General features: G+C 40.0%; 1 protein-coding gene across 1 annotated transcript in view; it reads right to left on the bottom strand.

The window, feature by feature from the left end:
• ANKFN1 (ankyrin repeat and fibronectin type III domain containing 1) overlaps positions 1-26,458 on the bottom strand; it is a 171,293-nt gene that overhangs the window by 23,171 nt on the left and 121,664 nt on the right. The window contains exons 10-15 of the mRNA XM_034412490.3: positions 20,270-20,369; positions 15,288-15,420; positions 12,046-12,162; positions 7,362-7,577; positions 2,462-2,628; positions 926-1,073 (exon numbers count right to left, since the gene is read on the bottom strand). Of these exons, the coding sequence (XP_034268381.2) occupies positions 926-1,073; positions 2,462-2,628; positions 7,362-7,577; positions 12,046-12,162; positions 15,288-15,420; positions 20,270-20,369 (881 nt within the window). The remainder of the gene's footprint in view (positions 1-925; positions 1,074-2,461; positions 2,629-7,361; positions 7,578-12,045; positions 12,163-15,287; positions 15,421-20,269; positions 20,370-26,458) is intronic.

Below are 26,458 nucleotides of genomic sequence, written 5' to 3'. Positions count from 1 at the left end.
ACCTGGACATACGAGAAGCACTCATCCACTTGCTTCACTATATACTGGTACTCATTCAACATCTCACCCAACTTTTGAAGGTGCAAAACCAATGGTAATGACCCTTCACCACTTCATCACCTGCTGGCCACAAGATCATCAGGGTGCAGACAGAGAGTTAAAGATTTACCCTCTCTTTCTCAGTTCACACACTTCTTGTTTAAGAGGTTGCTAGTCTAAGGTCACTTCCTTCCCCCTCTCTTCCCACGGACACCCATCCAGTGCACATGCTCTTGGACACTCTTCCCAGGGGATGTGATTGGCTAAGTGTTAGGCATTGCCTATCCATATCATTTATTCCCCCTAAATAAATCACTTTTCTGCTACACTCATAAAACTTGCCTCACTAATCTTGCCTACGTTAAATTCCTACTCTCAGGAACACTCTTTCATATATACACATATAGATCATTTCAATCTCCAACTCAAATCATATTTCACACACTTTCAGAGGTATATAAGAGCAAGCTCTATTGCCACTTACAGCTGGCCATTTGTTTTATGGCACTGATTACTATCTTGACTTAAATTAAGTTTTATACAGGGTTTCACCATGAGCTCACTGTAGTTTAAAGCATCATTTTTGAAAGCTTGCAAAGGAAACAAGGCTATGAATTATAATACAGCTTTCATTAATCTGTCCTGAGGCAAGCAAAATACAACTCCATCTTTCCCTAGTGGGAGCAAAATGTACACAAATCAAATCTGATACCAAATCAGCTCAGGTTCAGCGTTGTTAATCAGCATACATGCACATATGCACAAATACATACAATATGCAAATATTATCGATATTTTTCCCACCAGTAGGTTTATGAGATGGAAGAGGAGTTGCATAGCCCCATGGCGAGATAAGCGGCAAATAAATTTAAGAAATAAATAATACCTGTTGTAGAGGTAGATTGATCTGTTTAAGAAGAGCTCTCATTGCTATTTGGAGCTCAAAAAACAGTCGAGTTGGACACTCTACAGAATGATCCATATTTTCCATAGATTCTGAGCCAGAAAGTCTTTGGATCCATTCCCATTCCTCTCTGTATAGGGAGTGAAGTTAAAATTAGAAATATAACAAAAGTTCATTGCACAAGGAAGAATTTACTGAATGTACGTTTGGGCTTTGTTGGGGTTTTTGTTCTCAAATAGTAAAACCTTCTAAACTTGTAACAGGCCCAATTGTTTGTGGTTAAAAAAAGGGCCAACTTTCTGATTTCATTCTGTGTGTGCATATCAAGCTGAAGACTTTCTTTGACATTCAGGCTGTTCCATATTTCTATAATTTTTAATACAGATTCCTAGGGGTCTCAGGCGGGTGGGTGGGTGGGCTCAATTTTCTCATTAACTCATTTAGTTTCTTCATTGGGTGTAGCCAGCTTGGGTTTTTATTTCTCCTCTCTTCTTAAGATTGAAGACATGAAGCTGAAACAAGGGGATTGTTGGAGTATGTATATTTTAGTGTAGTGCTGGACGGAAGCCAGAGGTGGGTTTCAGCAGGTTCTGACCAGTTCTGGAGAACTGATAGCAGAAATTTTGAGTAGTTTGGAGAACTGGTAGAAAAAATTCTGACTGGCCCCAACCCCATCTATTCTCTGCCTCCCAAGTCCCAACTGATCAGGAGGAAATGGGGATTTTGCAGTAATCTTCCCCTGGACTGGGGAGGGAATGAAGTTTTTACAGTATCCTTCCCCTGGAGTGGAGTGGGAATGGAGATTTTACAGTATCCTTCCCCTAGAGTGTGGTGGGAATGGAGATTTTACAGTATCCTTCCCCTGCCATGCCCACCAAGCCACGCCCACCAAGCCATGCCACACCCACCAAGCCACACCCACAGAACCGGTAATAAAAACATTTGAAACCCACCACTGACGGAAGCATCTACAGCAGGAGGACAAGGGGAGTGATGCAAATACCACCCATTTCCTACATTTATTGTGATGTTGCCTAGCATCTGAAAGGGGAAGAGATTATTAAGGTACCATGGTCAAGTTGTAGGTGCCATTGGAAGACCTACGTGGGCTTTAGGTAGGCAAAACAAGTAAACCCAGCATATCTGCAAGTCTGGCCAGTGTTTGATTAGTACCCATTCAACTGGATTACAGTGAAAGGACTAATTAGTCTCTGAGTGAAGGCAAGTAGGAACTGTATCCTTGGATCTTACTGTTGGGATAGGGAGTTGGCTATTTCTTTCCTTACTTGTCAGGTTGCATTAGTCTGGCTGATTGCTGCAAACTGTGTAGATAAATGACAGCTGAGGATAAGAAATCTTGACATATGCCTTGATATTCACAATGAGGAAAAATGTTCCCAGAGATCACCATTCCAGTGGGAAAGCAGATTCACAGAGTGAGTGAGTAAGGGAATCCAGGCCACATCAACTCAGAAGCAAATTCTAATCAGCATGATTGGGAGATGTTTCTCCCCTTACCTGGACACATTGCCATTGTCTCGGATTTTAACGTGACACAGAATGTTGGGCAGCTTTTGTAGCACAAGCACTTTGATCTGATCAACGGAACTGTAGAGTTTTAAGTATCCCAAATAAAGGCCCGGAGCCAGACGTTGTTGGCTCCTTCTGTGATAGGAAAGTGTGTCCTATTGGAGGAAAGGAGAAAAAAAACAAGTTCAAAAATTTCCTTGATTTTTCTTGCATATAAAAAAGTAAAGGAAGGGCTCACCAAGCAGTGAGCAATATTGTGTTTTATTTATTATTATGGTTTGTTGCTCAGTCAGCCATTTGCCATTTTTATCCACCTATCAAATCCTTCCCAATATCCCCAGATGTTGTTTGATGGGTGTTAAAGCAGGGGTGAAATGCTCCCGGTTCAGACTGGTTCGCCTGATACGGTAGCGATGGCGGCGGGTGGTTCGAAGAACTGATAGCAAAAATCTCTGGCCCCCTCATGCCCAGCTGAGTTGCTTGATCGTCAGAGGCTTTTAAAAGCATTTTTTTCTGCAACCTCTTAAGGTTGTAGAAAAAATGCTTTTAAAAGTAAAAAAAAAAAAAAGTTGGCCACGCCAACCCAGTCACATTAACCCCCCCCCCACCAAGCCACGCCCCCAGAACCGGTAGTAACAAATTTTACATTTCACCACTGTGTTAAAGGTATTGTCACATTTATTATTACTATGGTTCATCACACTACTGTTATTAGTGGTAGTTGTGGTAATAGTAGCAGCAGAAGAAGTACTACTACTTTGTTTTCCAAATCCCATGCTTTGTTCCCTTTATCTATATATTTTATTAAAAGTTTTAAAGCTAGCACAAACTAATACAGAATAAAGAGAACAAAAAAGAGAGAAACGTGCAGAAAGAAACAATAAAAAAGAGTACAAAGCTTCTGATTTTCTTTGCAGTAAATACAAGAATAATTACAAAGTTATCTCTTACTCCATGATTACAAAAAAGGGGGAAAAAACTACAAGCCCTATGTTTTGTTACAAAGTATGCATTTAATGGCCCTACTGTCCTTGGAATTCGTGGAAGTAATCCTTCCAATTTATAATTGGAATATTTTTCTTCTTCCATTTAATCATGTTCAATTCTTGGAGATTGCCTAGAATAAACCCTTGTAGTGTTTTTTTTTTTTTTTTTTTTTGCCAAAGTTTTTCTGAAATGATTTGCCTTTTCCTGCTTCCCAGAGATGAGCAAGAGTGACTGGTCCAAAGTCACCCAGTCTGCTTTCATGCCTAAAACAGAACTAGAACTCACAGTCTCCTGGTTTCTAGCCTGATGCCTTAACCACTATTCCAAACTGGCTCTCAATTGGAGCATAGGGAGGAAGCTATGGGCAGAAGCTAATGTGCAGAAAGTGGCTTCAGTATGTGGGTATCAGATACATGACCCCAATTCCCGATTTGTATGTTCATTTGTAGACTAAATAAATTCAGTGAGAGTTTTCCAGCAGTGGTTCAATTGCAACAGCAGAAGGAAAATTTGCCAAGGTATTCGGAAAGAACTCCTTACCTCCTTTTAGCCTTGCATTTGGAACTGGAAATATTCCTAATCCTAACTTGTTCTAAATGGGCGGTGAAAGCATTTTAAATAATACTTGGAAGTTCTAGAACCAATTAATCTGCCTCCCACATCAGGAGGCTATTACTGAGAGTCTCACGGTCAAATTCATTTAGCTCATTTACCAGAGTCTGAAAGTCATGATTATGAGGTCCTATCTTTTGTTCCTTTGCTAATATTCTCTTTTATTGATCATTGAGAGATGGATTCAAGCATTTAAAATGGGGGGTGGGGAAACCCGAGGGGGAAAACAGAATTGGAATTAAACCATATTTAAAAAAAAATTCTGGTGTGACTATGGAGAAGTCTCTTGAGACCAAGGAGCTTCAAGAAAGAGATATGGAGTCATTGCATGTCTGGTGGGCACTTATATACATTTATTAAACAAATGAACGAACGAACAAACAAATATTATTAACAGATAAATGTGTGTGATCTGGAGAAAAGAGAGTTCACATGATTTTCTTTTCTTTTTTTTATTGGTTAAAAAGTATAAACAAACATATAAACAACAGTAAAACATACAAAACAAATAAACATAAATCAAGTCTTTACGACTCCTTTTTAAACTTGTTGCTTCGGTAGGTAGTCTATATTTATCTTTATACTTATATGTCTATATACTTATATATAGAATAAAATGTATCTATTTATATTTTTTCTTACATATCTTTTATATCTCTATTTCTAGTACTCCATCTCTTCAGCTTTTTTTTTTTTAGTCTACTTATTTAATTTACTATGTTCCTCAATTGGTACTTAGTTTTTTTTCCTGTAGTTTCTATAGACCTCTCATTTGTATCCCTATTCTTGTTTTCCTTTCTTCTTCTCCAACCAGTTATACCATTTCTACCATACTAAATAATAATCCATTTCTTCTTTTTCCTGTATTTCTTTTGTCCATTTCTGCACATTTTCATAATTTTACTGATTATTTTATCTTCTATTGGTATATCCTCATGTTTCCAATTCTGGGCAAAAACTATCCGTGCTGCTGTTAATATATGGATAATTAGGTATTTTATTTCTTTTTTGTAGTGTCCTGTGATTATTCCTAATAAAAAGGTTCACATGATTTTCTAACTGTGCCTCTTCCACACCCCCACCCCCTCAAGAAAAAGATTATAGCATTTTTGTTGCTTCGGGATGTAACCTGAAAGTGAATTTGACAGATTTTGCCAAGGGATTTCAAAAGACAGAGTAGAGAGCGGAGGGAGAAAATTAAAGGTGTCAGCGGCTGTCAGAATAAGCTTCCGGTGCTAAGCATAGTATGCGACAGGAGTGGCTGTAGTTTCCAAAGCTGACATTTGTCTCTTCTCAGCAAAAAGGGATACAGAGGCTCCCCTGCTCAGGTGCTAAAATCCAAAGATTATTAGTATTTTTTTTTCCAGGTAGAGGAAAAAATTTGCAGAATCTCTTAACTGTTGGTCAATGTGTCAAAGGTGTAATTCCAGGGACACCTCGTGCCTGACTGACCACAAGGAGGAAGTGGGGCTGTGGTGGGTTGCTCCCAGTTCGGTCTGGTTCTATAGAACCGGTAGTAAAACCGGCGGGAGGCTCCGCCCACTTACCACGACTTCATCATGGGTGATCTGCAATGCGCAGAAGTGTGCTCATGCTTCCGTTGTGAACTGGTAGTAAAGGTAAGTAGAACCCACCCCTGAAGTGGGGGTGTGGATGGCAACTTAAAAAAAAATCGGTTTCTCTCTGTCTATCACTGCTTATTTCTTGTTTAACATACTGTTAATTTGAGGTCACTTCCTTCTGCTTTTCTTCTTTGGGCACACATCCTCAGATCCAACTCTGGCCCCAATAGGGTGTAGTCACCCAAGTGCTAGGCTTTGTCTATCTTATCATGGGTTTAGTAGTTCTAAAACAGGGGTGTCAAACTCGCATTGTCACGGGGTTGTCACATGAAGTATCGTGACTTTCCCCGCCTTTGCTAAACGGGATATGGGCGTGGCAAGCGCGTGACGCATCCAGCCCCTAGGCTGCGAGTTTGACAGCCCTGTTCTAAAATCTGCTGCATCGATCCTTGCTCAGGTCAGATGCCACATCTCAGCAATGCGGACATATAAAGAGCCTCAAATCAACCTCATATCGTTTCTGAAAATACTTTAAATTTTGAGGGTCTTTCTGACTTTGAGATGGAGCATTTATAAACAGATGATGCTGAGTCTGACAAAATTTGTCAATTTTTTTGTCGGTAAGATGTTCTACACATTTTGGCAGCCCAGGTGAAAAGCAAATACCATCTCTTTCCCCAGTTGCTGGTGCCCTCAAAAACCGGTGGATGGGGCAATTTACAAAGCAGGACTAGTTTTATTTAGTTTCCTGACAGTCATTGTCTTTTGAGTGACCTTAATTTTATTGTCTTAATTACTGTTTTGCTGTATTTTTAAATCATTTTTAAAAAATTTCCGGTAAGATATCATAAATATTTTTAAAAGATTTCTGAGTCATTTAATTGGTTTATTAGATGTAGCTCCTTCTTCCTCAAAGCAGCATATACTAGGCTTCCACTTCTTATTTTCCCCAATAAGACCCTGTGAAATAGGCTGGGCTCAGAGGGAAAGTGTCTGGCCTCATTGGGTGAGGATCAGAGGTGGGTTTCAGCAGGTTCTGACCAGTTCTAGAGAACCGGTAGCGGAAATTTTGAGTAGTTCAGAGAACTGGTAGTAAAAATTCTGACTGGCCCCACCCCCATCTATTCTCTGCCTCCAAAGCCCCAGCTGATCGGGAGGAAATGGGGATTTTGCAGTAACCTTCCCCTGGATTGGGGAGGGAATGGAGATTTTACAGTATTCTTCCCCTGCCACGCCCACCAAGCTACGCTCACCAAGCCATGCCATGACCACCAAGCCACACCCACAGAACCAGTAGTAAAAAAATTTGAAACCCACCATTGTTGAGGATGGACTTGGACTGGTATTTCCTAATTCAACTCAATAACTAATCATGATACCAGCTGGCTCTCATAAGGATTTCATTTCATGTTTTCAAATTTAGGGAGAACTATGCATGATTGACTTGGTTTGGATGCAGGGGGGGGACAGTTTTTTGGGCTGGGAAGCCATAATCAATCAGTCAATCAAATAAATAAATAAAGATGAGCTAATCCTGCATTTTTAATTGAACCGTTTTCCAGTATTCATACCTCCTGACTAAGGGACAGATTGGAACAAGCCAACAAATATGTCCTTTGAATATGTAGTATATTCAAAGGTGCCTGACAAGCTGCAACTGAATCCCCAAAAGCTTATCAGAAGAAATGTTTGCTTATTTGTTGAAATTTGGAGAAAAAGAGGGTTACCTGGATTGTGATAAGCAAGATGTCTAACGCTGTTGGCTCCTCAGGGGTCGAAAGGGATTTCCTCTGGCTTTGTAGCTTAGAGATCTGCATCCATTTGCCATTAAAAAAGGAATAGAGGCTCTCCACTTCTCTGATTGTCACTATGATAACATTGCCATGGCGGTCTTTGATTGGTTCATAGTAGACTTGGCCCAGGTTGTGTGTGCCTAACAGGTTCTGTGGTTGAAGAGGGAACAGTGGAAGACCACAAAGCACACAATTATTGACTCATTTTCACAGGTAATAATGCACATTTTTTGAATAGTAGAATAGCTTTCAACAGCTGTTCACAGAAATGAAAACAGTGTAGCAATAGAACTAGCAATAGCACTTAAGACTTATATACCGCTTTACAGTGCTTTACAGCCCTGTCTAAGCGGTTTACAGAGTCAGCCTATTGCCCCCAACAATCTGGGTCCTAATTGTACCGACCTTGGAAGGATGGAAGGCTGAGTCAACCTTGAGCCTGGTGAGATTTGAACTGCCAAATTGCAGGCAGCAGGTAGTCAGCAGGAGTAGCCTGCAGTACTGCACTCTAACCACTGCGGCACTGCGGCTCATAACCAGGTAAGCCCTTCAAATGATCATTAGTTTAATGTTGAGCCTTTCTTATTTCAACAAGGTGGTAAATCACAAATCAGAGTCACAATTATAACGACAAGGGAGACCCAACAGTTCTGTTCATTTCAAATTGATATCTATACTGTCTTTATATCAACAGAATTAAGCATTTATTAACAAAATAGAATACGTTAGATGGAGCACTGAGATGCACTTGTAAAATAATAATTTTACTGTACTACCTTGAACTGAATCTATCCACTTCTCCATTTAGCTCAGCATTACCTGCTCTGATAAGTAGCAGCAGTGCCTGGGGCAGATGCCTAATGTTTCTCCTATCTGAGATGTTTTTAACTGGAGCCTGGGACCTTCTGTGAGACAGTATGGGTTTCTACCACTGAGTTGGGCTCTTTTATATGGCAGAAAACGACGGAAAAATTCTGTATAGCTCTACTACTGCTAAACAATTGACAAAAGGAAGGAATTTCACAAAATGGTCTGCATAAGACTATAAAATCTTATAATGACAACGTTCCCAGGGAGTTTTAATGGAATTGGACCACATCCATAGGTTTCAATCTCTTCTAACAGATGGAAACTTGAGCATTTTCTTCACAGCAAAGAGAATCAATCCAACATGGTGATTATTTGAAATTTGAAATGCCTTCTGTGCTCCTTAGTAGGATGTAGCAACATTTCTGTTAGGACAGCTGGGTAGAATATGGATGTATGGTTTATACCAATATTCCCCATTCTGGTGACCTCCAGATGTGATGGAAATTCCTAGAATGTCCATGCTGGGCACATATTATGAAAGTTCTTGTCCTAGCACACCTGGAGGACTTTAGACTTGGGAAGAGTCTTCCAGTTCTATAAACTTGGTTCATCTGTTTGCCTCTGAATTACCGTAGTCCCCATAGATACTTTGACAATGCTGGACTTGCGATCACAAGCCCAGATGGAGATGTTTATCTGCAGATCTTTCTCGCTCTCTCTTTTTAAATCCAATCTTCATTTTAAAGGACATAAGCATTATGGTCGACTTTGAAAGCTACAAAGCTGAGAGTTGATTGATGCCAAGTGTAATGTGAACTACAAACGTATACAAGAGAGAGATATATCTGTATTTCAGAAAACAACTAGACTATGTATAATTTCTAGGTCAAAACGCATTCCGGCAGAGCTCAGCAGCATTACAACAGAATGATGAAAACTTAATAAAAGGCAATGAGACAGAATCACCTTGGAAGGAAAATTGATGCAGTTTCTGACTGTTCTATGTTTGCTTTTTTTGACATAAACATTGGATACAGATTTTTTTTTTTTTTGCAGCAACAATGACCATATTTAGGATTCTCTCAGCATCTTTATACAATATGACCATTGCATCTCATGGAGGTTTGTGCAGGACAATTTCCCGACAGAACATTCAGGCCAACTCTGGAAAGAACATAATTGCTCCCAGCACTGGGATCAAGACTTTCTAGATGATTAGATCTAGTTTAGTTTTTTTCCTACTCTTTGGTAACTCACCTAGGGCTGAGGACCAGTGTTTGTCTCCTGAAGAGATGCCCAGATGTCTCAAAGAAAAATCCCTAGCATTTTAAATATGCCCGTGACTCTGGAAGCTTTCAAAAGGTCTACAGTATGCAAGTAATGGGGGGGCAGGAGGAGTGATTTAAAAGGCAAAACTGAATTGACAATGTGGCACATTGTTCATTATGAAAGCAGAGGGGCTGTACATTAACCTTAACGACATTCTCATTTGATAGATAACGCCACCCTGAGCTGACTCTATCTGCACTTAGCAGACACTATTTACCTCTGAGCAGCATTATTAAGATTGTTTATAACCAAAGCACTCAGAACAGCCAGGCACACTGGCTGCCATTTAGAAGTGGCTTTAAGTAGCTATTTTAGCTTTAGGCATCCCCGTCCAAGGCACACAGTAGGCGTTCTGTATCCTTATGGGCCCTCTGCTCTTTTGCTGCCTGTATACGGATTTGCTTAGAGTCAGATAGACTTAATTTTATTTTTATTTATTTATTTTAATCATTCGGAGATTGCAAGAACTTGATTAGCACTCTCTCTCTCTCTCTCTCTCTCTCTGCCCAGGAGGGCAGGAACGCAAAGAACACAAGGCTTGTAAGTCAGACCTGTTATTGCGACTAGACATGTTCATCTATGTTACCAAGAAGCGCATGAAATTTAGAATCAGGTTTCTAGGGAGTTTATTTTTCACACACAGAAAATGGAGAGCATATTTAGCTTTTGAATCTGCCAGGCAGGTTAGGAGGCACATATAGGTATGAATCTGCAAACACACCTTAGCGTTAAGGATTAAGCACTAGGAGAAAAATAGAATCATTACTAAAATGATATATATCATTCATATACACGTAGTTCTCATATACACAGTTACGACCACAAATTTCCATTGCTGAGCAAGACTTAAGGGAGTTTTGCCCCATTTAAAGACCTTTCTTGCCTCAGTTATTAAGTAAATCGCTGCAGTTGTTAAGCTAGTAATATTTGTTAAGTGAATCTGGCTTCCCCCATTGACTTTGCTTGCCAGAAGGTCATGATCGCATGACCTCGGGACACTGCAGCCATCATAATAAATACATGCCAGTTGCCAAGCATCCGAATTTTGATCACATGACCATGGGGATGGTGCAAACAGCTGCATGAAAAATGACCATAAGTCACTTTTTTCAGTGCTGTTGTAACTTTGAATGGTCACTAAACGAATGATTGTAAGTCGAGGACTACCTGTGCTACTACATTATTTTGCTTGTGGACAACATGATCAAAATCCTAAAACCCAGCGTGTACTTCCTGCCATTGACTGCTCCACATCTTTGTCAGCTACTAGGGGAGGCAAGAAAAATGAACAGATCCACGCAGGAATAAGTAATCAAAGTATCACCAGTGTGGCTCCTCTGTGGTTGGAGTAGACAGATCAGGAAGTGATGAGAAAAACTAATGAGGAAATGTTGCCAGCTGCATATTAATAAAGCATGCTCGCTGTTTATACCAATGAGCAAGTCTGATGTGGAAGTGGGTTTGTTTGTGTTATAGGAAAAAAGAAATGGCATTTTTTGGCTTATTGTTGCTCATTTCAGGTTTAATTAATTTCATAATACAGCCCTTCTTTTATTTGGTCAGCCAGTTATGAACCCTTGCCTGATCTGTCTCAGACTGAGATTAGGAGTGCAACTACTCTGTTTCCTGTGAATTACTTGTAAATGCCCACTATCAAATAGAAGAAGCATTTTTACTCCCACTCACCTATCCTCAAAATACTTAGGATGTACCAGAGTAAGGTTTTCTGAATTTGGTGAAATACAGCTTCTTCCAACGGTAGCCCTCAAATAAGCTGAAATTCAAGCTGCAATTTCTAAATTTCCTTTTAGCTGATGAGTAACTTCACATGTTGCAATTTCCAAAAAAAAAAAAATATGGAGAACCACAAGTTGGAGAAGGCTGTTGTAGTTATTAATGGTGGATTTCCACAAAGATCCTTAAGGCTCAACACGCTGAATTTTGTCAAAGTAGGTAGAGAAGATATTTTGGCATACCGAGATAGAGAAGATATTTTATGTGATGTGATGTGACATTCCATCAGAAGTGGCCCTTCAAGGGGAAAAAAAAAATGAGCAGATGCCCCAAGGGATCGTTATCTTGTCACCTAATTAATTATCTAGGATGCTTTTTTTTGTTTGATGCTGGCCTGGATTTGCTGCCTTGAATGCTGTCAACATAATAATCAAGCGTCTCCACCAGCTATGTGACTGAGCAGGCTATTTGCTTTTTCAGATTATCCTCCTGGGCAGGCGACTATTTATTTACCGTGTCACATTTAATTCTGCTCTCTCTGACTTCTTTCTATTTTGCAAGTTTATTGATGGCCTGTTAGCTCTGACTGGGCTCTCAGACCGTGCTGCTGCTTTCCAGCGTATAATTCTCCCCTTGAGGCCATGCCAGAAGGAAGTGCTAAAGCAGGGGACAGCTGGCAGCTGATTCCCTTGGAGACCCTACCTTTGCCCGAGATATGCCGCGGGAAGCGGGCGCTGCCACTCACCTGTAACTGGGCTGCTGCTGACAGCATTTTCTGCCTGGCTTGGAGCGCCGTGGAGGAGGACATGGAGACAGACATGTTCTGCCTCAGCCATCTGATCTCATCCCACATACAAGACAGCTGCAAAATATAGAGTGCAATTGGCAGGGAGGTAGGAGGGGGGGGGGAGAGAAAAAAGGCAAGAAGGATGAATGAACGAACAAACAAACGTTATCTTCCCCCAAAAGTAGCTGCTGTTCATGCCATGATTCTGTGGGTGGCAGTGTGTTGACAAGAAGTTATTAAATGAGCAGAATTGCGTTGCATCTAATCGGCATACACACCATTTATCTCTCTTAATACCCCTGGGTACCGTTCTATGAAAATGATCAGTCTGGGCTCAAAGGCAATATGGGGAGAGAGGAGGATGTACGTTTGCATCAGCCCCTCTCTGACTTGTATTAAACATCCTGAGCATTCTTAAGGATCTTCCCTTCCAATTTGACTTCAGTTAATTCCAGTGCCAATACTTATCGGCATTAGTAGTTTAAGAAATCCAAGATCCATTTTGTATCCTTACAAATTAATGGGAAGAAAGGGGCTTCCCTGGATTTATTTAAATCCTGGATCAATTAAAACAGGTTTGTGGGGGCAAGAAATAAACACAATTGGGTATGATTTGGAATGGGTTTGAGCCAATGATTCCTGAGGAATTAGCTAGGATCCTCTCTGCTAGAAGCACAACAACCTGTTTATTGGATCTGGGTCATAAAAGTGGCCAAGGACGCATTCTGCAGTTGGATCCATCCATGCTATGGTGTTGATCTCTTTGACAGAAGGGGTGGTCCTTCTCCTACCCCTCCTCCACAAGCTGTTCTTTAATCCAACAGCTTTTTATAATTATTGTCCAGTCACTCTATTTCCCCCATACCCAGGATTTGGGAATATTCCATCTCTGACCATGGATGGGGTTGCACTTCCTTCAAGAGGACACAATTTGGGGGTCTTCCTGGACTCACTGCTACTGTTCAGTGAGTAGGGGCTAGCTGTGGGCAGGAAGGCCTTTCAACAGCTTTATCTGATATGTCAGTTGCACCTTTTCCTAGGCCAGAAAGCTCTTCAGAGAGTCATTCATGCCCTGGTCACCTCCTCATGGCCTGACTACTGCAACAGACTGTTCATGGGGCTGCCCTTGAACACTACTCAGACTCTGAACTTCAACTCATCCACAACGTTTTGTGAGCTGCATTAGTTTCTCCTTTTCTTCCAAGGGGAACTGGTTGTTACCTATAAAGTGCTCATGGCCTGGGACCTGATTCCTGAGCAGTGGTGGGTTTCAAAATTTTTTACTACCGGTTCTGCGGGTGTGGCTTGGTGGGCATGGCATGGCTTGGTGGGCGTGGCAGGGGAAGGATACTGTAAAATCTCCATTCCCACCCCATTCCAGGGGAAGGTTACTGCAAAATCCCCATTTCCTCCTGATCAGCTGGGACTTGGGAGGCAGAGAATAGATGGGGGCGGGGCCAGTCAGAATTTTTACTACCGATTCTCCAAACTATTCAAAATGTCCACTACCGGTTCTCCAGAACTGGTCAGAACCTGCTGAAACCCACCTCTGTTCCTGAGGGACATGTATCTTACATAGTCGCTTCCTAGCCAATTCAATCTTGAAGGGTTGGTATGCTCTGGATTCCTTCAACTAAACAATGCCATCTGTCTCCTGAAGCCTACCTTCTCTGCAGCATCACCTGACCTCTTGAATGAGGTCCTCCCAAAATCTCAGTGGCCCTCACCCTGCCAGTGTTTCTAAGAGACTGGAAGTCTCAGCTTTTTGCCCAAGCCTTTGGCAAAGGTGAATGAATTCCCCCTTGGATTGTGTGGGTTTCTTTCTTTTTTGTTCCTGTCTGGTACTTGTCATCTTTATTGTTTTGTCTCTTATTGTATTTTTTAAAAAATGTTCTTACTTGTGAACTGTCTGTAGTCATTGGGCGCCAAGCAGCATACAAATTTTAATACTAATACTAATTTCTAGAAATATTTATAGAAAAGTAGTGTTGATACAAACAAGAGTCCATTACCGATACATTATGAAACCCAAGTGGAAATATCTTAGCTAGATACATATGCTATAACACCAACGGAGGATGCGTTTGCTTCCAACCTGCTTTTATTTTACCCTTCAATTGGAAACAAGTTTTGCAGCATGCACCCTTTCCTGTTAGACAGATGTAACAGTTACCCTAACTATCCTCTGCAGTTTAAAGTCTCCCTCTGGTACTCAGCACAGAAACCCCAAATTCTCCTCTTTTACACGGTAGCTTCCCCCCTCCCCCACCTTCCACTCCCTTAGGACTAAATGAGATGCAACATCACTACTAAATTCACCAGTTTAAAGACAGAATTCCTTTGATTGCATGGAAAGAAAAGGGGAATTTAAGACTATGCTGCGGTGAGCACATGCTCGCAATCTACTACCTGAAATGTGTTTTTTTGGGGTTTTTTTACAAATAGGCTGCAATGTGAAATAAATCTTCAGTGAGAGGAAAGTGCCTGGAATGCAGGACTGCAAAGAGTTATGTTCTGGTTAGGGGGCAAGATTCAATCCTTCCACTTTGTCTGCATGTTTTCTTTGCTCTATAAAGTGGATGTTATTGCATAGCACTAGCACTAGCACTTAGACTTATATACCACTTCACAATGCTTTATAGCCCCTGTCTAAGCGGTTTACAGAGTCAGCATATAGCCCCCAACAATCTGGGTCCTCATTTTACTAACCTCAGAAAGATGGAAGACTGAGTCAACTTTATGTATGCTTTCTATACAATTGTATACACATTCAGATTTTATGAATGTGATGAATGTGTTCTGTAGCCATATACCATATAAGCCTTCTGATCCTTCATCACTCTTTGGCCTCTAGATTTACAAAGTACTCGGTTTAGTTGGCTACCCATCTTCATCTTAAAATGCAACCATGGAAAATTGACTTTGGCCATCCAGATCTAACTGATTGTTTAATATGTGGTCCTCCTACATGACTATTGGTCATGATTGTTGGGGCTGATTGGATCTGGAGTCCAGCCCCTGGAGGGGTCACAGATTCTGCCCTACATCCAGCAGGGCTCACAATAGTGTGTCCTCACACAACCCAGGCATGCATGTGGCTAAGAAGGGCTGTGTGTGTATAAAGAAAAACAGAGGGCAGGGATCATCTCCGAAATACTCTCCTACCCGGAGGAGTTCAACCAAAGGAGAAAACGACTTACCTTTGTGAACCAGAGGAAATCTTGCATAATAGAACTGGCGTGAGAATCATCAATTTCCACTATTGGTATGTGATCTTCATTGGTTACTAACATGTTGTCTTTGTAATAAAATATCACAGCTAAATAAAGCCCTCTGCATTAAAATAAATGAGAAGAATGAAAAAGGAGAACAATTAGGTGTCTATTCCAAACAAGATAGTGATTTGCATTCTGCAAAGCAAGAAGTCTTTAAGATCCTCTAAACTGGTCTAGCACTTACTTACTTACTTACTTACTTATTTATTCAAGCGTGTATTAGATAATATATATAAGTATAAACATGATTTGAATACCTGAAATGAATACAAATAAAGGGAACATTAGGACAGGGATGGTAGGCACGCTGGTGCGCTTATGAACACCCCTTACCGACCTCTTGGGAATGGGGTGAGGTCAACAGTAGACAGTCTTAGGTTAAAATTTTGGGGATTTGGGGAAGAAACCACAGAGTCAGGTAGTGCATTCCAGGCATTGACCACTCTGTTACTGAAGTCATATTTTCTGCAATTGAGTTTGGAGCGGTTCACTTTAAGTTTTTATCTATTGTGTGTTCGGCTATTGTTGTGGTTGAAGCTGAAGTGGTCATTGACAGGTAGGACATTGTAGCAGATGATTTTATGAGCTATGCTTAGGTCGTAGTTCTAAATTGTCTAAGCCCAGAATTTCAACTCTGGTGGCATAAGGTATTCTGTTGCGAGCAGAGGAGTGGAGGAGTCTTCACATGAAATATCTCTGGATACGCTCAATTGTATTAATGTCCGATATGCAGTGTGGGTTCCAGACAGATGAGCTGTATTCGAGAATTGGTCTGGCAAATGTTTTGTATGCTCTGGTTAGTAGTGTAATATTACTGGAGAAGAAGCTACACAAGATTAGGTTTACAACTCTTAATGCCTTGTTGTGATGTTGAAACAATAGAATTCAACTCATTGCTCCCAAGAAGGAGAATTTCCCAGAAATGTGATAATGTTAAACACTAGCAAATCTGCAGAATAACTCCACAAATGCATGGGCAACGCTACTCACCCTGTCATTTTCACCTGAATTATGTTTGGACAAGTAGTAGCAAAATATTTGGGTTTGGAAATGACAAATCAACATGGTGCATCAGATTCTGAGAGCTAACTAGCCTTGTTTGAACTTGAAAGGGTAAAGTCTAGGTAGTATTTGGATGGGAGACTTTTAAGAATCCCAAATCTGTAGACCATTGTTTCTCAACCGTAGCAACTTGAAGAGGTATGGACTTCAATTCCTGAGCTGGCTGAGGAATTCTGAGAGTTGAAGTCCATGCCTCTTCAAGTTGCCAAGTTTAAGAAAGACGGTTGTAGGCTAATTTGGAAAGCTGAAAAAAAACAACAGCAAACCACTGGTTTTGTTGCCAAGAAAACTATAGTATATGGATGTACTTGTAAAGCTCCCAGAAGTTAAGTTCAACTTGGAGATTTTACTTTTTATTAGTCCCATGTGAAAAAAACAACAACTTATCTTCTTATGGTAATCATTTTCTTAAGTAAAATATTCCCTTAAACTTAAAATTATTGTTATTGTTTTAAAATATTTTAAATTAAATATGAATCAATTATTGCATTAATTATCATTGCTTGCATTAATATGAATACCTGTCTCTTTCTAATTTTAACTTTATTTTTATCACAACGGCAACAGCAAATATTTTTCCAGTTGCTTTCTAGCACCCATAATTTTATTTTTCCAGAAAATCTTGTATGTTGCTCCAGATTGTCTTAGAAAACCTGACTGTTGTCAAAAATGCAGAACTCAGAAGGATGTCAAAACAAGTTGTTAACGGGAAAAGAATACAGTGACTATAGGAACTGGCAAGTTAAAATCAAGTCCAGCGCTCTCAGGAAAAAAAAAATAAATTACAGGGTTGCAGATAATTGGGAAATAATGGAAAAATAGAACTGATAAAAGCCATCCATTTGTTGCATCTTTTGCTTTGAAATAAATGAAAGTTGAGCTAAACAGACCTGCTGGGTTCAATTTTCTTTTATTATAACTCTCTCTTTGAATTCTTATTTTTTTAAACTCCTGCTTCCAGGTGACACTTTCCATAAATTTATTTATCTAATGGAAATGGAGGCTGCCTGGGGTCTAATATAGAAACTTCTGCATTACAAAAGATTCTAGAATATACAGTAGTTTGGAGTATACAATCTCAATTCATCCTAGGTGCTGTCCAGTCTATAAGGCCCTATTGTTGAACTATTTTGATTCAGTGTGTCCAATATCACACTTAAGACGTCTTATCAAGTGGTGAAATCCAATTTTTTTCACTACCGGTTCTGTGGGCGTGGCTTGGTGGGAGTGGCGTGGCTTGGTGGGGGTGGCTTGGTAGGGGTGGCTTGGTGGGGGTGGCAGGGGAAGGATACTGCAAAATCTCCATTCCCACGCCACTCCTGGGTGAAGGATATTGCAAAATCTCCATTCCCACCCCACTCTGGGGCCAGCCAGAGGTGGTATTTGCCAGTTCTCTGAACTACTCAAAATTTCCGCTACCGGTTCTCCAGAACCTGTCAGAACCTACTGGATTTCACCCATGGTCTTATGGTGTTTTTGAAGAATACTTGTCTCACATTTCTGATTTTTCCATTGTGGAATTTAATATTTAATATTCCTATTCCACCACAATACTCCATTAGCTAGATCCGCAGAAAATCTCTCCAGTTCCCTGGATATTTGAACACATTCAGACCACTATTGGTACTCCCTACTGTATTTCTCTTAAGATGGAATCCTGCTCCTTCAATCAAGAATAGAATAGAATAGAATAGAATAGAATAGAATAGAATAGAATAGAATAACAGAGTTGGAAGGGACCTTGGAGGTTTTCTAGTCCAACCCCCTGCTTAGGCAGGAAACCCTATACCACTTCAGACAAATGGTTATCCAATCTCTTCTTAAAAACTTCTGGTGTTGAAGCATTCACAACTTCTGGAGGTAGCTTGTTCCACTGATGTTCTACTGAGAGTCAGATATATTATGAAAACTCCCTAATTCATACAAGTGATCCATTTAACAAACTTCGCTTTCACGCTGTGAACTTGTTTACCGGTCAGAGAATTAACTCTCCTCACTTCTGAGACTAGGACAATATTCTAGAGAAAAATCAGCTTCACTAGAAACTCCTTTCTCTGCCTCTTCTGTAGTTTTCAATCCACCCCATGTCCACACAGGAGGGCGGGAAAAGGGGCAGAAAGTAGATGGCTCCAACTTTTCCACTCTCCTGACATACAATTCATCCCTTGTTAGAGGGTAAAGGGTTAAGTCAGCCTTGCCTAATCCGGGGCTCTCCAAATACTAGAACAATTCCTATAAGCCTCCCAGCCAGCATGGGAGCTGACACCCAACCTCTCTGGAAGACATCAGTTGCGGAAGATTACTGTAATTGTCTACCATCTAAATAACTACTGGCCAAATGGAATAAAATAGGGACAAATTGGCTTCACAGTGAGAAATTAGATAGCAGAGATGGCCTGCATTTTCCTTTCTTTCTTTCTAAATTGTACACGCAGTACAATCTTATACAGATGGTATTCAAAGGTACTTATTCCTGGTAAGCATGCCTTTGATTGGCCTTAGCGGGTGGCTGGCTTTGTCGGAGCTCAGCCGCTCAGCAGGGCGGGCCTAGTTAGTATTTGGATGGGAGATTATCAGGGCAGTTGCTTGGACTGGGAAGTTTAAAAAGCACCCTGGAAGAAGGCCGTGGCAGACCACTCTCATACAGTTCCCGAGAAAACAGCATGGATGTGTCCTGGTAGCCACCAAGTGTTAAGCTGAACCCAAGGTTATCTTTACCTTTTCATGCGTGTGGTTTTAGCCTGACTCAAAAGCTCCCTGAATTTATCAAGGAGACAAATTATTACCTGTGAAATTAGAGGGTCTTATGTTGCTCGTAAGGATAAAGAAGCTGTTGAAACAAAGGATTGGGCAAGTGAACTGGGTCACCAGAAAGCATGAATGCTTTTGAAGATTGCTCTGAAGATTGGCTGCTGTTTAGAAGGGGCTGCTTGGCTGCTAAATTTAATCCTTTTTGTCACACCCAGACAATCCAATCTTTTCCTTTCCTTTCCTTTCCTTTCCTTTCCTTTCCTTTCCTTTCCTTTCCTTTCCTTTCCTTTCCTTTCCTTTCCTTTCCTTTCCTTTCCTTCCTTTCCTTTCCTTTCCTTTCCTTTCTCCTCTCCCTTCCCCTCTCCTCTCCCTTCCCTTCTCCCTTCCCTTTTCCTTCTTCCTTTCCATCCCTACCCTATCCTACCCCGTTCCTCTTATCTCCTCTGCATCCAGTTCACTCTTTCATTTCTTTCCCTTTACAGGGACTTATTATGGCTGTGCAGAAATCTAGATCCAAGAGCAAAAAAATGTGTGGATGTACATATATCACTTTTGGGGAACATTGTAAAGCATCATCAACTTCTCCTGGCCTGGCCATATTTTGGAATCTGTTTTTGGCAGATATACATATCCAACCATCCATAACACATGCACATTTACAAGTGTTGCATGCATATATTAATTGAATGGGAGAGGAATCTCCAAGAGTGGTTTTAGCTAGAATTGGCAACCTTACATTGATAAGGTCAGAAGCTGGGTATTATCCAGGATTTAGGTCTGTGTGCATGGGGTTTTCTCTTCTTTACCCTTTGTTTTGGGGGAGAATTGTACTGTATTGAATTAATGAACGTCTTTTCAGCTAAGAGGTTTTATACTGAAGAGACATGAACTGCAATAGAAATGAAAGCTGAAATTTGAGTAAAGCTCCTTATATATCTTAGCACATTTTTCCAAATCCTGCTGTGGTTACGGTCTCAGCTTGTAGTGTTTTCCAAAATACTAAACAATTTCAGAGTACAGAATGCAGATTATGTAAGAGAGAGATTTCTGGCGGTTTCAAATATAAAACTGCGATTCTATTAAATCAAACAAACCTTTTCAAAGTCTTCACAAACTTGTTTGAAGAATGGAAGAGATGTTTTAGGCTTCTGGAGACAGACTGCTTGCGACCGGCATTCTGCAATTTAACATTATCTGGAGTGTTTAAAGAAAGAAAACAAGAGAAAGTAAAGGAAATTGGCACAGCTTTGCAGCATTGGGTGTATTTTTATTGAGGTGATAGTGGCAACAATAAAGCTATACTTAAATGTAATTGTCCTCATGTTATGACCACAATTGAACCAGGGGTGGGTTCTACTTACCTTTACTACCGGTTCACAACGGGGCTGTGCACACGCGCCTGCTTTGCTCGTGCATGCGTGCGTTCTTCTGCACAAGCGCAGAAGCATCTGCGCATGCGCAAAAACATTTTGAATACATTGGGGACGGTGGGCGTAGCCTCCCGCCAGTTTTACTACCAGTTCTATAGAACCAGTGCAAACCGGGGGCAACCCACCACTGAATTGAACCCAAAATTTCCGTTGCTAAGCAAGACTTTTAAGTGAATTTTGCCCCATTTTACAACCTTTCTTGCCACAGTTGTTAGGTCAACAACAGTTGTTAAGTTCATGACATGCTTGTTAAGTGAATCTGACTTTCCCACTGATTTTCCTTGTCAGAAGGTGATCACATGACCCTGAGATACTGCAACCATATGAGTCAGTTGCCAAGCATCTGAAGTTTGATCACATGACTGTGGGGATGCTGCAATGGTTGTAAGTGTGAAAAATGCTCTTAACTCACTGTTTTTTAGTGCTGTTGTAATTTTGAATGGTCGCTAAATGAACTGTTGTAATTCTACGTGGGACACACATCACGTCAATTAAAAACCATGATCTACAAACACCGGCTGGCAGTCAAACATCACGATCCCAACTTTTTAATCTTTACGCATACCGACACCAAACAGCACCAGTTCGACTGGAGCAACACAAAAATCATCGGCCATGCTACCACCCACCACACTCCTGAGTTCATCGAAGCCTGGCACTCCACAAGCAATTCCATCAACAGACACATTGACCTACAACCAGCTTACAAACCCCTTAGAATCCAAATCAACCACACAGCCAACCAGAGACTGCACCAACCCTCAACCAACCCATGCAAGCTTTCCCCCAACCAGCACTTCACCTCCCAATGACCCTCATCTGATGCAACCTCCCCATCACAAGACTCTCACTGATGACTCACACCTGATGATGACCTTCTACCGCTGCACCATACAGGGTATTTTAACTTACTGCACCTGTGTATAGTTTGCCACTTGCACGGTGGCAGATAGGACAGCACTCCAAAGGGTCAACATCATTGCCCAGAGGATCATTGGTTGCCCTCTCCCCTCTTTGGAAGAGCTTTATAGCTCCCGCTGCCTTAAGAAAGTTCAAAACATTCTTAAAGATCCATCTCATCCTGGGCACCCTATTACTATCTGGCAGATGGTGCAGGATAATAAAAACAAGGACAAATAGGTGAAAAACACCTATTCTATCCCAGGGCAGTAATTATATTGAATTCCACTGTATAGTGCAATATTAATGCAATATCGGTTTTCAATTCAATTGTATAGATTTGTGAAGGATGTGTGTTTGTGTTTTATTTTTATAATTATAATGTACACTGAAGATGGCATTTGATTTTGTTGTATGAGGTGCAATGACAATAAATGTAAACTAAATTAAACAATAAACTAAACCTGATTCCTCATAAGACCCATCACAAGACCTTCACTTGACACACCCATACCTGACCCATCACAAGAGCCATTACTAGACCCTCACTTGACACACCCACACTTGACCCATCACAAGACCTACTGACCACACGAAGCCCTTATAAACAGAAGAACACTGGCATCCCGTAAATTCTGCTGAAGATGTTATCTAGCCTGGTAATGAAATGCTTGGAAACCAACTCACAAGTTCAAAGAATGAACCTTCACCCTCATTCTATACCTGAGCTATAGATATTTGCCACTGTTGCAAATGAACTGTTGTAAATTGAGGACTACCTGTATATTCCTAATGTTTTTTTTTTATTCTAAAGTATGGCTTTATACGGTAGTGAGGAAAAGAAGGAAACCGACAGCAAGCACAAAGGGTAATCCAGAAAGAGGATAATTTCCCTCAACATAGCTTTGAGGGGAGATTTTGGTTGAAGAAAATAATGGGAATAAATCCCACCATAATTTATGTTTCTCACTACAAACATCTACATTACAGCTTTAATAAAAGCGAGCCTGCCATAGCTTAACTGTTACTGAGTAGAAATAAATATATAAAGATATTCAGGCCACCATTTAGGATTCCTAGAAAACACGTTCTGTAAAAATTTTGCGTACTGAAAAAGCAGTCTGAAATATAGTGCAATATCTGCATATATGGCTGATTGGAAACCCCGTATAGACTTTTTGTACAAAGCAGAAAAAATACATTTAGAATTTGTGGGTTTTGATGATTATTAAAAAAAAAGGATAATAGAAAAAAAGAAAGGTTTTTTTTGGTAACTATAGAATAAGATAATATTCTAATCACATTTGCTGCAAAGGCAATTGGAAGCCTTTCCCCCCTTCTTTCTATTCCTTTTTATCTTTTCTTTCTGTGTTTTAGTTTTTTCCCCAATTCTTTCTTTTTTTCTTTGTTTACTTTGTTCCGTATTAATTTGTGCTAGTGTTATGTTCCCTTTTAAACTTTTAATAACAGTTATAGAAAAAAATGTGCAATGTGTTGCAGGAATCTTTTAAACTCATGGACGATAGAGAACATGGATGGGCTTGGGGAGATCACAGCACTTTTTCCTCTAAAGCTGTTCGTGCCAAATTCCAACACACTGAGAATTTATAGCAGTCTCACTCTAGCAGAAATCATTCATGATTAACCCCAGTTTAAAAGACTAAAATCCCCTGTACCCCTGCAGTTCTGGCTTGTTCCCACTCTCCTTTGTTAAGAAAAAATAACTAGAGACAATTAGTTCTTTTTTTAAATTTATTTACTCCAACAGCTGTTTCGACTGACAAAATAACATCTGCACAAATATTCTGATTAAATTTGAGATGGCTGCTAGGCTTACTCTTGTCACTACAATCTGGCTCCCTATTCCCCTTCTGACTCTAGGCGACAAGAGAAAGATGCAGCCGAACAAGATCCTGTAGAATTCTGAATCTGGTAAAGATCTAAAGTGGTGCCAAAGAATACAGGAGGAGCCTCCTTGGTTTAAATGCAGATCTATTTGCTCAAAATCTGAACAATCAAAACACGTATTATTATTTTGTATTTTGCAGAAGGAGATTAGAATAAAAATTGGTATCCTGGCAGGTTTTTTCATGCTTATTTTTACCTGGGATACAAGTGACAGTTGAGTCTGTTAACTTCAGAACATTGAGGAAAGACTTATGAGCAGTGGTGAAATTCAGCCGGTTCTATCTGGCTTGGGTGAACTAGTAGCGCCGGCAGCGGGAGGCTCCGCCCACTCGCCCAGACATCATCACGTCCCATTTTTGACCCTCTGCACATGCAGAGGAGGCACGTGCAAGCTCACATTTGTGAAGCAGTAGCGAAGGTAAGTGGATTTCACCCCTGCTTATGAGGAAGCTTCCAATCAGGAATCTCCTTCCTTGGACTTCCAGGGGAGCCATAGTGAATTGAAGACAGATGTGTGAAAGCACAGCTAATGACTTGGGCAAAGACCAAGAAACCGGGTAGTAGACCAGTTCCTTGGAACCTCTCCAGATAAGGAGAAAATGGGAGATTGCCCACATGTTCTCTGGACAGTTGGTTCTCAAGAGGAAACTGCAAGGCAGGGGTTTTCCATGGCTTTTAGCACTGGGAAGTGACGGGATCAGTTATTTTACTTGCAACCATGAAAGAGAATTTTAACAGACAGTAAGTTTCAAAACCCACTTTTTAATTTTTTTCAGAAATTGCTTATTAACTATTTCTAAGACCTTTGGACTGTCGAGTCTGAAAAATGTCGGGTGAGTCTGCCCTCAATCCTGAATGGGAAAAATAATAATCATAAGCTAAAAAAAGTTAAAGACTCTGATTGGTATTTATAAGAAAAAACAAAGATAAGAAATTTTATCTTTCAAAAACTGGATACTAGAGGGGACTAAAGTTTTTAGTTAAAGATCTACCTAAATCTGCAAAATGTTGTAAAACATTCTAACAATGAAACTACTGGATGAGACTTTTGAAGAATGGAATTAGAAAATATCAACAACGTTAGTAATGATGTCTGCATCTCTGAATAGACTATGCCCAGAGGAAGTTATTGAAGAAATGTCCCATGTAGAAAAAAAATAGCTGACAAGATACAGATGGCATCAAAAGTGGATTTACAACTGAAGACCAAGAGAATGAATTAGAAAAGAATGTTTTATGGATCTACCAAAGAAACTGACTGAGGCCTTAAAGTTTGGAAAGGAAATATGAATGATAAACCAAGAGAGTGACGCTGATAATTTTTTCCTACTGGATACAAAAGAGCTGTTCAAGTCTTAAAGAACTTTGTGTAATGAGATTAAAAAAAATGAAGAAAAATCACATAGTACAACAATATTTGAATGAACTAAAATGATGATTGTTAGAAGCAAAATGAAGGAATATACAGTTGCTTTATTTGATCAAGGTTAAAAAAAAGATAAATTCTTACATCTGGCAACCCTTTATAGACTTTCTATCTGCACCAGGACTGAGAAGATGATGCTTTATGGATTTATTTATACACAAGAGATACACAAGGGATATGGGAGGAAGAGATAAATGTTTGTAACATTGGAGAGAGTGAAGAGTCCCTAAATTTCTTTATATCTGTTGTGATGCAGATTGGAAATAATTTCTTTCTATATTTCTTTTCTCTTTATTGTCCCTACAAATGTAGTATCCCTACTTTTCTTTTTCTTGTCTTTTTTTCTTGCATTTTTCTCCTACTTTGTATTCTTCTTTTTAAAAGCTTATTTTGTATTCCATCCTTCTGAGGTGAGTAAAATGAGGACCCAGATTGTTGGGGGCAATATGCTGACTTTGTAAACCACTTAGAGAGGGCTGTAAAGCACTGTGAAGCGGTATATAAGTCTAAGTGCTATTGCTATTAGATTTTACTATTATAATAAAAATCCATATGTACAGTATATACCTCCCTCCCTACCTCCCTCTTTATAATGTATTATAGAAAACACTATGATGCGATTATATCAATATTTATTCTATTGATATAATTGCAGAGTGGAATTTTTTTTTGGTATAATGCAGGATGCATTTACAAAAGGAAGGTACACCACTTGGTTAATCAAATGATTTGGCTTCACTCCATGAGGACCTTAATGACCATTACTAAAGAACCAAAACACTAGCACTGTCACAGCTATTCCCACCCTGATGATAGGCTTTGTTTTTATAATTTTGAATAAACAGGGGCCAGAAATACTCGAGTGGGATTAAAAAATAATTTGAGATCCACAGGAAGAAACATTGAAAAGCCTACCATTTAATTAGCTAATAAATAACATAGTGTGATACTAATTGTATGACAGCAAAGCTGTATCCAAAAGCAAAGCAGCATCAATAAATGATAAGGCAAGTGAGCTATAAAGCCATAAAATGAAGGGGGGAAAAACTTTCTGCAAATACTTAACGTAAGAAAATAAAAAGAGCCTTGCTACTTCAAACAAATTCTTAAATCTCCTTAGATTTCAGCACTCACCTCTTCCCGATAATCATGTGTGAGGTTTTCTCATATGAGATTTCATGTGAGAATGCTACAATCCTATTAATGTCAATCCATTTTTAAACAAAGGTCTAGGAGTTTTGTGGACATTCTGTAACTTCTGGGTAACATGGTTCTGTCTGTTGATCAGTGTAAAGCCTACTAATAAAACATGAGTTCAACAGCATGTTTGGGCACATGAACCTTTGTATAGATATGAGACCTTTTCTCACTGCTACTGTGAAGCACTCTCTCACCACCCTAGGAAACTATACCAAAATGCAGTTTGCCATTCCCATTGTCCATCTTGCCTTGATTGCTTCTCTTCGTAGCCATCCGATTTCAGAATAACGAAGTTGAAAGGGACCCTGGAGGAGGAGGAGACCCTATACAATTTGTCCAGTCTCTTCTTAAAAGCCTCCAGTGATAGAGCACCCACAACTTCTGAAGGCAAGCCATTTAACTGGTTAATTGTTCTCACT

The sequence above is a fragment of the Pantherophis guttatus genome, chromosome 2, assembly GCF_059756535.1.
Source record: "Pantherophis guttatus breed Tessera chromosome 2, ASM5975653v1, whole genome shotgun sequence".
Taxonomy (NCBI): Eukaryota; Metazoa; Chordata; class Lepidosauria; order Squamata; family Colubridae; genus Pantherophis; species Pantherophis guttatus.
This window is presented reverse-complemented; position numbering and strand designations above follow the sequence as displayed.